At 34.8% G+C, this 15255-nt stretch overlaps 1 protein-coding gene across 7 annotated transcripts; it reads right to left on the reverse strand.

Annotated features, from left to right (window-relative positions):
* Positions 1–1976: 1976 nt before the first annotated feature.
* col23a1a (collagen type XXIII alpha 1 chain a) lies at positions 1977–12233 on the reverse strand. Of its 7 annotated transcripts, none has more exons than XM_016274694.1 (20): positions 12186–12233; positions 12072–12098; positions 10226–10288; positions 10010–10045; positions 9375–9452; positions 9126–9149; positions 8172–8225; positions 7974–8018; positions 7715–7795; positions 7576–7629; positions 7413–7478; positions 7216–7242; positions 6915–6974; positions 6661–6732; positions 6347–6373; positions 6177–6230; positions 5960–6046; positions 5578–5690; positions 4443–4481; positions 1977–3863 (listed from the first exon to the last, which is right to left on the reverse strand). In XM_016274694.1, exons 1-20 carry the CDS (start codon positions 12189–12191, stop codon positions 3782–3784), a joined length of 1095 nt encoding a protein of 364 aa, XP_016130180.1. In that variant the 5' UTR covers positions 12192–12233; the 3' UTR covers positions 1977–3781. The 7 variants fall into 7 exon arrangements, with proteins under 7 accessions (XP_016130180.1, XP_016130182.1, XP_016130181.1 ...); XM_016274696.1 differs by having other exon boundaries at positions 5578–5646; positions 12186–12232; XM_016274699.1 differs by lacking the exon at positions 5578–5690 and adding an exon at positions 5720–5762 and having other exon boundaries at positions 3835–3863; positions 12186–12232.
* Between the last annotated feature and the right edge of the window lie 3022 nt (positions 12234–15255).

Here is a 15255-nt window from a genome sequence, read left to right on the forward strand (position 1 = left end):
TTCCTTCCAGTCAACTTTGCATTTAATATGCTTTGATACAGCACTCTGTGAACAGCCACCCCTTTCAGTAATGACCTTCTGTGACTTACCCTCTTTGTGGAGGGTGTCAATGATTGTTTTCTGGACCATTGCCAAATCAGCTGTCTTCCCCATTATTGTGGTTTCAAAGAACAAGAGAAACCCGGAATTTATACTGTAGGGATGGTCACTGAATGACCTGAATACTGGATTTTTTACTTTCATGAGCTGTAGTTATTATAAAAAATCTTCTGGTTCTTGGCAGGACATATTAGATCTTTTTAGCAGCAACAACATGAAGTGATCATTTTCTGTATGACTTTATCAGTCTCCAACATCGTTCTCGGCCCACTCTTCTTTAAAATGGTGAGGTTTGTGGGCATTTGTTTATGCACAGCTCTCACCACAGCATTTCAGTCAGGATGAGGTCTAGACTTTGACTGGACTATTGCAACACAGATTATTTTCTTTTTCAACCGTTCTGTTGTAGATTTGCTGGTGTGTTTGGGATCATTGCCCTGCTGAAAATTTGGCCAAGCTTTAGCTGTCAGGATGGATGGGCTCAGATTTGACTCTAGAATAGCCCTCCACCAGCATGTGTGACTTTTAGTATGAGATGTTTGTTTCTTCTGGCACCTCTTCCTAACATACCATACTTTCTGGTCTTTTCCTAATTGTTCTGTCACAAGCTTTATCATTTAACATGTTAACTGAGGCTTGTAGAGTTTGAGGTATAGTTGTTGGGTTGTCTGCCATTTCTATTGTATACTGTCTATTATACAGAGTATTATAAAGTCTGACCATGGGATAAATTTTCCCGGGATGTCCACTCCTTGGAAGATTCAATGTCTTCCACATGTGAATAATCTTCCCCACTGTGAAATGATGGACTTCAGATTGTTGGGAAATAGCCGTATTTCCCTTCCCAGATTGAAGGCATCAACAATTGCTACTATAAGATCATTGCTGATGTCTTTCCTCTTTAGCATTGTGTTAACACACCTGAAGGTTCCAGACCAGCAACCTGCCCTTTGTTTTTTCAAAGACTTTTGTCACTGATGTACTAAATTTCCAACCCTCATTTTGATCCTTATGATCCATTTTTAAGGGGTGGTTCCTTTAAGGCTTGACTGTAAACTACCACTGTTATGATTGGCTAACATCATTGCATAGAAAATAATATCAACACCCCCTTGCTATAGCATGCCAGTGCATGTTTTAAAAACATTCTATCCATATAAAACCGTCATTTACAAACAAACCATTATGAAACGCTTTACTTACGGTTTGCGATGCAGCTGATGTCAGATCCAATACAGTTGGCTGCTTTATCTTTCAACAAGAGTTTCTTTACGAACTCTCCATTACACTGTGCCTTGTTCACAAAACAATCTTTCATGAGTTCACACTTAGCATATAATTAGCTGAAGTACTGAAGTACACCGTATAGGTGTAGTAAGAACTCGAAGTGAGGAGATGGGGCGGTGGAGGGATGCTGATAAACCATCAATGGATAGAGGTAAGTCAGCTGTATTTATACCTATTGGTGTAGATTAACTTGAGTGCGCTCCACTTGTGTTAATTAGGCTAAGTATCTGATGCGCTCCTCCCGAACTTTGTTAATAAAACATAATTTAGTCAAATGCTCAGAATAAACATATAATCCACCAACAAGTTGTTCTGCTGTCATCAGACTCAAGGGCGTGGAGTATGTCAGAAAATTAATGCACAATGCACACCATATCCAATATACAGCGCCAGTGATTATAATTGTTTAGATTTGCTTAATTTGCATCTGGTGAACACAGGTAGGTGGGGCTTATAATGGATGATCATATGCAAATATATTTGTCCATATGACGTCACAGATCCCACAATATCTAAACGAGCCATTTTTGGAGCTTTAATAAATGCTTTATTTATAACGAGAAAGATATTTTAAGTTATGAAACCTGCAGGATGTTTAAATGTTACAAACATTTTTATATGTCAAAACCTCAAAAAATCTTATGTCATAACCTGTTTAATTACCTTGGCATTTAAAGTCAACAGAAAACGGCACTCTTACTCATTACTTGCGCACTGTGACATAGTTTCCAAGTGAAACAGAATATTCATGCAATGATGAAAAAGTGCAGGATTTGATTTCATCCATTAGGAATTGATTTGACCATGAAAAGTGTCAGAGAAACAGTCTGAATGTGAGTTTACAGTGGATTGTGGAGAACTTTTGAAACACCACACACTTTTTGACCATGACCAAGGTCAAAGGAAAGACAGTTTTTACTAATTTACTAGTAACAAACTTTAATTTCTATTTTATAAAACATCTTTGAAAGCAAACCAATGCATGTAATGGCTGTCAGGCAGTCGGTAAGGCTGTTTTCCTTACCCCATTTCAACTATTAAATACAAATACTTTTTCAGCAGCAAAATATCTTCAAAATCATCTTTCTGTATCTTCAAAATCAAACATTATTTGTGTTCGGGAAAAAAAACACCTGTAAAGAAATTCAAAGGAAAAACTAAAAGTTAAGCAATAAAATGTTCTGAAAATGTTCTCCCATTCTGTTTTGTTTCTAAAATGGTGCTGTTGGTCAATCAATATTTTTTTACAGTTATGTAAATCACAACATAGTAACATAGCAACATTTTGTCAGCCATTTAACACCAAAGACAGGCTTATAAAAATTAAAATGCATTATCTGTAACATATATGCATTATAAGAACTTTTACATGATCTGACCGCCAGTTATTTCATATGAACAATAAATATTTCAGAAAAGCTTATGTAGAATGGTTTTAAATCCCTGAAAGAGGGTACACCATCATGGAAATGTATGCTGAACATGCTAAAATGCCTTTAAAAAACATCTCTTCTGGATGTCTTTTCTCTGTGTTAAATCTTGGAAAGCCAAAGAAAGAAAATGAGACTGATAAAATGGAATCTCTAATGTTTTCTTTGCTTTCATGCTATGAAAGGTAATAGAGCAGTACTTTGTCAAACATAAAAAACACCCTTAAACTTGAGTCCTCATAATGGCTGAACTGAGCTATGAAAACACCTTCAGTTTTGGCCATCTTCAAAAAGCACTTCAGTATATATATCATAAATTACTATGAACAATAATATGGAATACGTATCAAGGATTGTGATGTTAAAAACAACTGCATGTAGTCACAGTCAACATATACTCTATCTCGAAGTATCACAACAAATGTGAGCAACATGTAGATGCAGTAGTAAATAAACAGGTACGATATAACATTCTATTCTCACTCACTATATGCTGTGCTGATTTAAAACAGATTTAGTATTTATTTTGTTATCAATGATTTATGCATTATGCATTAATAAGTAAATGCTCGCCATCCAAAGTCAGTCTTTGGGCGTCAATTCCAGATGCTTTGTGTTTTTGCTTGCAGGTTAAAAACTACAAAAAAACAAGCATAAAACAGTAACACATAAGAAATAAATCATTATAAATTACTGTTCATTGATATTCTCAAAATAAGGATCTGTTCAGTATCATCTCCGATGCCAAAGCCTCTTATATCAGGCTGCTGTTGCCGTCTTGTGGAGCAACTGCATCCATGAAGCCAATCCCTGAACTCTTATCATCTCCAAGAGCTCAACTATGTTCCTCCATGAAAAATATTGACCATAGCGAGGGCTGTCTGCACCCTCATTCGACCTGCATACTGAGGACAGTCAATATTAACCAATATTTTTGAGATGCCGTCACTTGAGGGACTGTAAAGTCATTTAAACTCCTCGGGTTCTTGAAGACAATCAAGGCTGGGAGAGATGTTTCCTCTTGAGTTTCTGAAGCATTCCCTGTTCCTTTGAAAATAAAAGGGGATTTGATGCAAAATTCTTGTATTGGCACCAGTTGAGCGGGTCGGTCCAGCATGCCCATGCAACATTCCCCGGGCACATTACAGGCATCTTATGGTGAACAATACTGACATTTTATGCTCCAGGAATTAAAAAAGAAAAAAAAAAAGATTTCATTCAAGAATTCAATAACCCAAATGGACACCAAAAAAAGCAGTGTCCACTATTTGGTCCACAATTTCTGATAAAAAAGGTTGAAAAAATAACACTGATGAATGTTAATTGAAGTCTCTTGTCTTTATAAAATGTAAAAATATTTAAAAAGTGAAAAAAGCTGTATGAAATTGCAATATATATCACATCAATATGTACAGACGACATGCCTCAGGTTACACATCACTGCAAAAAAACAACAAACAAATGATATTAGTGATGAGCAAAGCCAAATCCAAAATAAAAATCCAAAACTGCAACATAAAACAGCTATGTTTTAAATAGGCAGTTGTTAATGTTAAAGTCACACACATGAACTGTACAGACATGGTTATGGAATATTCAAGTATCATAAATGCTTTTTTTAATGACCTTGTGCCAGCAACCTGGTATTGGAAGTCCATCAGGACCCTTGAATGTAAAAAAAAAATGGGTGTAAGAGCAAAGAATCAATTTTCAACTGTATTGCAATTTGAATCAAACAAATTCATGTGTTAAAATGGTTTTAAAAATGATCAATTTTAATTTTCACAATTGTCTGTAAGCATACACTGCACACAAAATCCTAATAATACTATATATTTTTTAAATAAATATGAAGACTTCAACCTAAAATCTCAAACTCCACAAATGATCACAACACCACACACACAAAAAAACACGCTTGCAAAACTCATCACAATAATGCTGTGTTATGGAGTAACACTAATAAAATATGAATGAGATTTTGCGTGACAAGTTACAATGTTTTTCGTCGATCTTAGTTAATATTTAATGCATCAGTTTGGGTTTTATAAACCTTGAATATGTTCTCTAACTGTAATCTCTATTGTGTTGTATATACACTACCATTTAAATGTTTGGGTCATAAGATTTTCTAATGTTTTGAAATAAGTCTTTTTGCTCACCAAGGCTAAAAACAGCAATATTGTCAAATATCATTACAATGTAAAATTTATTTTTTTAATGTAATTTATTGCTCAGTTCAAAGCTGTATTTTCAGCATCATTACTCCATTCTTCAGTCTCACATGATCCTTCAGAAATAATTCTTATGCTGATTTGCTCCTCAAGAAAATGTCTTATTATTATTAAAGTTGAAAATAGTTCCTCTGATTCTTAAAATAAATATAAAGTTCAAAACAGATTCATGACTCTTTGATGAATATAAAGTTCAAAAGAGCAATTATTTGAAAAAGAACGTGTTATACTTTGTGCAGCCACTTTTGATCCTTGCTGAATAAAAGTATTAATTTCTTTCAAATAAATCAAACTTACTGGCCCCAAACATTTGAACAGTAATGTACCAGTATGTACAGTGGGGCAAATAAGTATTTGATACACTGCCGATTTTTCAAGTTTTCCCACTTACAAAGAATGGAGAGATCTGTAATTTTCATCGTAGACATAGGATAGTTTAAAAGAAGTAGTTAAAAGTGAAAGCAGGAAGTGTCAGAAATCTGCAGGTATAAACAGAGCAGAGAGAGAAGCAGGCAGATATACTGTACCAGTGGGCAGGGGGCCTCAGGGGCCGGCTGACCTGTTTCCACTGCCTCTTTTTTACATCCATCAGCTCCCTGTCAGCGAGAGCACATATATACAATATACACTGCCATAATGACTAAAAACAAACAAGACACACACACTCACGCTAGAAAGTCCAATCAAAGAGAAACTGAAGCAGAACATCAGTCTATAGAAACATACAGAAGAAAGGTGAGGAAACGTGGAAAAGGGAAAAAGATGTCTGTGAAATATCGGTGTTCCCAGATGGGCACACTTTGTTGTTCCTGACAGAATTACCCGGTATGTTTTTTCACTGGATTTTCAGCAGCATGAATCTGTAACACATCACCACATATAAACATGAAAAGTAGCTATAACACGCACCACGGGACAGGGCTGGTCCAGACCCGGCGGCCCCTGTTCGCCTTTGTTTCCCTTGAGCCCTCTCTTTCCAACAGGACCGCGATCTCCCTGTGAACAGGAGGATCCACAAGATCGTTTTAATTAAAGGACTATGTACAGTCAGTAAATGAATAAATGACTGTTTTTTGAACATTTATTAAGGCTTCATTGATTATCTGAGGTAAATATCATACAGTACCCTTTCTCCTTTCTCTCCACGATCACCCCTGTCTCCCTTAATGCCAGGAAAACCCTACAGTAAATTAAAATCAAAATTACACTGGAAAACTTCCATTGAAAAACAAAAGATCAATCCTTAAGATGTATGTACAGTAAGAATGAATGAATGAATAAATAAATGCTGCTTACATCTAATCCAGGTTCCCCTTGTTTTCCCTGTGAAAGATAACAAAAATACTTTTAGCTACATTTATATTTTATGTGTGGATTATCTGGAAGGTACTAATGTAATATTATTTTACAGTTAGGTTTAGGCATTATTTCTGACATTTATATGAAATCAAATCAAAATTCATTCATAAAGCACCACAGAGGGGTTAAAAAAAGAATACTGAAATAATGAAAGAGAGATAAAAAAGAATGAAATAAACCCCACAAATACATCTGCTCAAACCTAATAGTCATTAAAAATAGCAATTAGTTGAATTTATGATTTGATTTACCTTTTCACCCTTTGTGCCGGGAAGACCAACTAATCCTGTTGCTCCTGGGGGCCCTTGAGGACCATGAAGGCCCTATAAAACATAATAATAGGTATAAAACATTGGATATGGTATGGTTATGGCTTACAGATGTTATGAGTATGGATAACACCATAATCACAACATCCACAGGTCAGTCATATTTCATGTTTGTGAATATTGCTTTTGTTTTTAAATCCTGGACTAGTGCATTATGGGATTAGATGTGGTCTCACTTGTATTCCTGCAGCACCAGTTTCTCCCTTCTCTCCTTTAATACTCTCCCCTGGATCACCCTATGAGAGATTCAGTACAGCGTTAGACTGATACAATGCATGAAGTATGATTTTACTGGATATCTCTGTTTATTAGGAAGTTTAAAGTAGTTAAGTTAGCTTTATGATGACATGTTTCATATCAAGACAAAACGTTTGATAAATCACTAAATTTAGGATAAATCACTAAATGAATAGACTTTGTTTAAAGTCTGAATAATAAAAATGAAATAAAATTAAATTAAATAAAATAAACACCTACTTTGGAGCCTGATAAGCCACGATGACCCTAAAACACAAATAAAAATCTGTTATAATCTTTGAATGATGTTATGATATCACTCTTAAAAGTCAAGATCTTGCAGATAAATGGCAAAAAAGAAGGGAGAATTTATGGTCAGGTTAAGTTATCAAATTAACTGAAAGCATAATATCATGCATATCTAAGATGTGCCTCACCATGTATCCAGGTGGTCCTGGTTGACCTGGAGGCCCTGGTGGTCCAGGCTGTGAAATCATCTGAACCTGTAGACAGCCATAAAACCACAGCTAAAGATAACTGTATTCTTAATACTAGAATATTAATAAGAAAATTAAAAAACGTGGGTGCAATTGTACTGACCAGATTGTCTTCTAGTATAGACTCTCCTTTCTCCCCTTTCTGCCCATCAATTCCCTATAACACATTTGATTCATATTATAAATGATAATATGACAACAAATAACTTGGATTTAGAAGATTTATCACTTTGAATACTTACAGAGGGACCAGAGAGGCCCATTTCTCCTTTCTCCCCCCTGTCTCCAGGTTCACCAGGCTCCCCAGTGTCTCCCTTTTCACCCTGATGATCAAAACAATCCAAATATTGATTAGCAACTCATCTGCATGAACATCAGAATAGCTCATATGCTGTAGGTTCTATATACTGTAGGTGCTTGTCCTTGCAAAACTTTGTATATTTCTATAAAATAAAAATAAAACAACTGATATTCTTGTAAATGAGTTGAACCAATTATCACCGTTTCGCCATCAACCCCAGCAGGGCCAGGCAAGCCAAGTTCACCCTGTTTGGATGAATGAAACACACAGAAGTTCAGAATTTATATGAATTAGATCATTTAGTTCTAGTACAAGCTTTGTGTGGCTTTAATACAAAAATCATGGAAACAACAGACTCTGAGCCACTCATTAGGAGTTTAGCAGATTTCGATATTCACCTTTGAACCTTCTTTTCCGGGTGGTCCCGGGGGTCCAGGAGGGCCAGGTGGTCCCTGTTAGTTAAGCAAGCGGAACAGACATAATTAAAGCTTATAAAATGGTCTTTTTGCAAAACCACTTTGCATTTTGAGAACCACAAACCTCTGATAGACCTAATTTTACGACTGCTATAAAACAGGAAATGTTGTTCCAATATAATTCTTCATGTGAAATCTTGCGAAGTATGAAAACAACATTCTGAATGATACTTCACAATGTCGATGGCATTCTTTGAAGGAAATATTGCTGTTCTTTAGACTGATACAAACCATAATTACGGCCGACATTTTTGCATTTCCTTGTCACCGTATTCAATGTATCTGTCACACTTTGTGGTTCGATAAACATTTCAGACTGATTATACTGTTGCTAGAGATGACCACAAAGCCTTGCAAATGTCCAAAACGATAAAATTCCTAATTTTTCCTCCTATTTCTCAATTGCAATGTGACAAAACACAGAATTTCAAAGAATGGCATCGTCTAGAACATGTAAACATGTAACCGCAAGAAGCATTCATTAAACAACCCAGATCCACATTCTCAATACAAGAACAACAACATTTGCAACTAACGACATCTAATTTTATAAAATATGTCTTGGTACGTTACATAAAGAATATATTTAAAAGCATTCTTATTTTAATTATTTTTTACATTTCATTTAGTCAGCGATGTTTGCTTCACACCAATTTACATCAAAGTTGCATACATGCTACCAGCTTTGATTATAATATTTATATTGAATTATTGAAAATGTATCTTGAATGATCTATTTTGAATTATCATGATATGCTGAAATAATAATGAATTGTTTTAAATTCACAAGCACACACAGTGAGTATTTGTTAAGGATAATTAGGCTGCACATTCAGAAATAACCAAAAATGGCAACTCATGCTACAGTACAGTTACCGAGACACTGATGGTTTTGATGGCCTGCCAGAAGACAAAAAATCAAGTCTGACTGCAATTTCAGAACATATTATGGCATTTGGTTTTAATATAACCATGAATTTATAGTCATCTGTTGTTTACATAATTGCAATACAAGAAGTCTAACCAGTAACATCTTGTTTACATGAATCCAGATGACCAACTGGCAAAAATAACAGTCGTTAGGAAGTTTTTCTAGCAATTACCATCAACAAAATCACGGCTCACCTGAAAGGCATCTAAGAGTTTGCCATTGAAGTCAATGATATCACCGGATCCTGATGTGCCTTTTTCACCAGGGCGGCCCTGCCGCGATCAAAACAACTGTTACACAACTGATCACACATATGTAAGTATTCTCAGATGTGAAGAGGTGCTTCTCTGCTTTTGTTTCATCCAAAGCAACATACATTGCAATCAAGATATACATTATATCAGTTCATGTATTACCTGAGAATTAAACCTATGATCTTGGCATTGCTAGCAAAATGGACTTTTGTTGCAGTTGCTTGTTCATTTCTCAATTTATGTTTTTAAAGGTACACAAAATTTTTATACATTGTATCCTAAGTGTACAATACTATAGTATTTTAAAAAATGCAAATTAGGTGAAATATATATATTTTTAAAATAATTTATTTAAACTCTGGAAAGCTATTTGTGCTACAAACCAGTGCATATTTACGATTATGACAGTAAATTTAAATTTCAAACAGCATAACTGATTCTTTGTGTACAGCTAAAATAACTGAAGGCAAATTACACTGGAAGCCTCACATTCAAGTTATGAAAGTCAAAAACAATGGTCAGCATAAAATTGAATGAGCACACTTTGAATAAACGTATGATGCATCGTTCCTCACCGGTTCACCCTGGGGCCCTTGTTCTCCAACATCTCCCTGAGAAATACAAAGCCCAAATCAAACCAATACAATCAAGCACACTGATGTTTCCAATTTACTATAAGTTTTGTCTTTTGTAGGAATCACTGTATATATATATATATATATATATATATATATATATAATATATATATATATATATATACATAACAGAAAGAGCTTCACCCAGCGCTCACCTTCAAGCCTGGCAGACCATCGGTTCCTCGGTCACCCTGAGGACCTGGCTCTCCCTGCTCACCCTGCCAAACGTATACAGAGCATTTACATTAATACAGAACAGATCGCAGAGAGAAATACTGCAGCAGAAGATGCTTGGACAGAGCAGTCAGATCCATATGAAGCCCGCCCGTTACTCTATGAAATCATTCTTATTACGCTGCTAATGATTAAGTAATGGTCAGAGGCTATGGTGAAATCAAGCACATGATCAAATCCAAAAAATATGCTGAGAAGATTGAATGAAATTGAACCTATGAGACTAAAGAGTGCAAAACAGAAGATAAATACACAGAAAATGAACAGGAAAAAAATTATATTGCTTGATTTCTCTTGTTTAAATACCAAAATGAAGGAAAAGGATAGTATGTTTTTGGATCATAATGGTGGGTTTTTCGATATTCTGATGTCAAAACCAGAGAAAGAATGACCTCTGACCTTTGGCCCTGGGGCTCCCTGTGATCCTGGGTAACCCTGATCACCAACTTCACCCAGTAAAACAGTTAAACATCCAGTTTACAGGCATTTAAAGATATTCAACACTAAAACGTGGAAAAAGCAACAGATTTGTGATCTGTGAATCTTCCATATTGTGATATTGGATCTGTCCATCAGTTGTTGATTGGATGGAGGCAGACCTGATTGTGAGCTTGCACTTTTATACGATTATAATTTTTGTTAATATTTTCAATTAGATTTTATTTTATATTTATTTTTTTCTGTTTTAATTTTTATTTTAGTAAAAGTTTTAGTCATTTTGTTGAACATTTTATATAGTTTTTTTTATTTATTATTATTTTGTTTACATTTATTGCTGGTTATATTAATTATTTTAATACATCAACTTAACTAAACAAAAATTAAAAATGGGGCATTGGCGACTAGTTAAAATAAAATAAAATAAAATATAATATTAATTTTATGTATAAGTAATGAATGTTTTATTTTGGTTTTAGTTTTAGTTAACAATTACAACCCTGGCACTCACCAGAAGATTAAGTTATGACATTTAATTTAAAATGATGGACTTAAAGGTAAATAATTATATATATATAAAAAAGAAACATATGCACACATGAATCGTTTACAATAAGATCAGTAAGATGTATTTAGAAAACCAAGAAAGAAAGTTTTTTTTTATTTACCCTACTTACTTTCTTAATGTTGATGGTCTTATTGTGAACAATACATAATCGCAAATTATTCAAAATTCAACAATTTTTCAATGTAAAAGCTTTCTTCTTAAAGAAAACATTTTCCTTTTTGGTGGACATCACCAAAACCCCCTCCAGTCACATACAAATAGCACTTTTCAATTTTCACAGATAAAAAATATAGTCCAGCCCTACATGTTTCTTATATCCTGTTTTACTTAGAAATAAAATCACATTACAGAATTAAAAATGGTTGCGAACACCATTTCATGCTGACTTTTTGTACAACAGGTCCATATGGCAGCAACAACACGGCTAGAACATACTCGCATACAGTATGTTTCTCATCTTAGTCTCACACATGTACTAAAAGCAAACTGATATTACACATTAGAAGTCATTCCAGTGAACCAGGCAGAAACTAATTCAAGACCTCATACAGATGTCAGTGCAACCAGACGTCAGTGTTTAAGTCAGCAAGCACTATAGCACAAAAGGCAAAACACTCAAACATGCTGTTCATATTTATGCCAAGAGGAAAGAATTTAGTCTTTCAGAAAATTGCGAAAGCGAGACATTTTCCTAAAAAAACAAGAAACATCTTGGCCTCAGGGATGAGCACACAAACAGATTTTATATGTTTTAATCTTACCGGTTTTCCTGGTAAACCTCTTTGTCCCTGCAGAGGAAAGTAACATACAATAATATAATGTGAGCCATGAAGACCATGACCATGTTGATCAGAAACAGTGCTGGTTCCACTCACCTCCATTCCTTCTTGTCCAGGAGCACCCTAGAGAGACAGAAAGTATTTAAGAGTTACTTTAATACACCAAACTTTCAAGATGTATGCCAGTGTTTGATTGATGCCAGAGCTCTTTTTTAAAAGAGACTGGAGAACCAAATGTCATGTGCCAATCCTTCAGTTGCAGTGCATCATTATTAACATTAAATGGCTTGTTAGGTTAGTTTGTGGTATGAGTTTCACATTAAATATCAAGTCGAGTCAAATTTATATGTATAGCGCTTTCCACACGACCCCAGTCCATCAATTCATGGCTTGTGATGTGAAAAGCTCTGTGTTTGTAAAAACCAAATTCATCATTGAGACATAATTTAATTGTAAAATATGAGTCCTCTATCCATAATGTTGCATTCTCAAGCGAAAAAGTTGTCTTGTCTGAATCAGCAGAGAGATATGCACAGATCAAGCACCATTTATAAGCGAAAACATAAAACAGTTCTAAACAAATATGTTGGTGGATTTGGCCAAAAGTGATGGTTTAGCATTAAAATGCCTTAATGATGAATTTGTTTCTTACAAACACACAGCTTTCCACTTCATAAGACATTAATTGATTGGTTGTGTGGATTACTTGTGCATTATTGTGATGTTTTTATCAGCTGTTTGGACTTTCATACTGACGGCACCCATTCACTGCAGAGGATCCATTTGTGAGAAAGTGATGTAATTTCTAAATTTCTTCAAATCTGTTCTGATGTAGAAACAAACCCATCTACATCTTTGATGGCCTGAGAGTGAGTCCATTTTAGGCAAATGTTCATTTTTGGGTGAATTGGGGTGAATCTGGAGCCATGCCACTTGTGGTTGTATCCAATTTTATTTATAAATGTAACTTGTTAAATGTGAACTGTCACTCCATTCATTTCCTATAAGCTGAGAGGATAGGTTATCAAACTATTAATTACCTAGTTCATTTTCACAGCTTTTTTTTTTTTGTCTGTCATTTAACCACTAGGGGGCAGTGATGTACAACTTTGCTTATTTTGGTTGAACGTTTGCCATCAAATATTAGCCACCAATAGCAAACACTTGCTCACATTGATGCTAAGTTATCATAGGTTTCTTATCATTTTATAACAGAGGTTTTGAGTGTTTTTGTCACAGAGAGAGAAAGAGTGTATATAACTGCATGCATCTTTTGGAGGATGTGCTGGGTGAATGTTTTATGATATAAACTTAGGATGTCAAGCAATGGTTTTCATTTTGTAATCGATATTCTTGTCCTCATTCTGTACCTAAATTATCAACAGAATGAATGAAGACATGGCACACATACGCATACACATAATCTAGTCAGATGTAGTATTTTATGTCAAGCAGACTTCAAAGCTGGTATTCAGTCACAATACACAGAGACATAATTTTCTGTTCCCTGTCAAAAACGAACAAAACCAGAGGTAGCGCTTGGGAAAATCAGAAGCACTGTACTGTTCGCTTTCCCCATCTTCCTTCAAGCTGTGCTTCTTAACAAGGTGGTTTTGCCAGTGAAAAACACAACAATAGGAGATAACTAGCTAGCAAGTTATGTCAGGGAAACATCTGTGACCAACATGGTGCAGAATTTCATAGATTTCAGCTTTCATAAAACATTTCTTTATACACAAGCTTAACGACAAAGTAGAGCTGTGCAAACAGAACATCTCATCTCTTTGTTTTTTTCCACAGGACTCTTGTGAAAAGCTTTACTTCTGCACAGTCACACTCTTTGTGCATGTGCTGTTTTAGCCTACTATGTGTTTTTAGACTCATCAAATGATATCACAAATGTGTTACTTTGTGCTTGAAGTGGGTAGTATAGATGTTGATACCTCGTTTATATATGAATAAGTACCTTGCTTATATATACTTATTATGGCAACTGCCATAATTGAAAGGGTTAGTTCACCCAAAAATGAAAATGCTGAACGTAAACAACGCTGATGACATTGATTACGTTCTGGGATACTCAAAATGGCGGAAGATGGTAACTCGGGGAGAAGAATTGCTGAATAAATTATGTTATTATTGTTTTCTTTGCGCATAAAAAGTAGCTTGTACCTTCGTAAAAATACTGTTGAACCCCTGATGTCACATGGACTATTTTACTGATGTCCTTATATGTTTCTGTGCGTTGATCGTTGTAGTATCCTTGCTGTCTATGGGAGGGTCTGAGAGCTCTCAGATTCCATCAAAAATATCTTAATTTGTGTTCCGAAGATGAACGAAGGTCTTACGGATTTGGAACGACTTGAAAGGGTTAGTTCACCCAAAAATGAAAATGCTGAACGTAAACAACGCTGATGACATTGATTACGTTCTGGGATACTCAAAATGGCGGAAGATGGTAACTCGGGGAGAAGAATTGCTGAATAAATTATGTTATTATTGTTTTCTTTGCGCATAAAAAGTAGCTTGTACCTTCGTAAAAATACTGTTGAACCCCTGATGTCACATGGACTATTTTACTGATGTCCTTATATGTTTCTGTGCGTTGATCGTTGTAGTATCCTTGCTGTCTATGGGAGGGTCTGAGAGCTCTCAGATTCCATCAAAAATATCTAAATTTGTGTTCCAAAGATGAACGAAGGTCTTATTTATTTATTTTTATTTTTTACTGATACCATTCAAAACTTTGATTTGCTGGAAGGCTATTTTTCTTTTTGAATATATTTAAATGTGTAATTTATTCCATGTGATGTCAAAGCTGTATTTTCAGCATCATTACTCCATTCTTCAGTGTCTCGTGATCCTTCAGAAATCATTTTAATATGCTGATTTGCTGCTGAAAAACAAAATCTTATTTTTATCAATGTTGAAAACAGTATTTTTGACAGTATGATACGTTTCAGGATTTTTGATGAATAGAAAGTTCAAAAGAACAGCTTTTATTTGAAATAGAAGTCTTTTGTAACATTATAAATGTCTTTACTGTCACTTTTAATCAAATTATTACATCCTTGCTGTAAAAAGCATAAATTTCACTGAAAAAAATACTGACCCCAAACTTTTGAATGGTAGCATGTGTGTGTGTGTTTATATATATATATATATA

Source organism: Sinocyclocheilus grahami, unplaced genomic scaffold (assembly GCF_001515645.1).
Source record: "Sinocyclocheilus grahami isolate Dianchi unplaced genomic scaffold, SAMN03320097.WGS_v1.1 scaffold89.1, whole genome shotgun sequence".
In the NCBI taxonomy this organism is placed as follows: Eukaryota; Metazoa; Chordata; class Actinopteri; order Cypriniformes; family Cyprinidae; genus Sinocyclocheilus; species Sinocyclocheilus grahami.

Bases quoted from the DNA above. Each gene is read 5' to 3' on its own strand.
- col23a1a (XM_016274694.1), bottom strand. The intron at 6,733-6,914 runs GTGAGACCACAT...TATGTTTTATAG, and splicing joins CTGGTGCTGCAGGAATACAA to GGCCTTCATGGTCCTCAAGG. The intron at 5,691-5,959 runs GTGCGTGTTATA...GTTTGTTTTTAG, and splicing joins TGGACCAGCCCTGTCCCGTG to TCATTATGGCAGTGTATATT.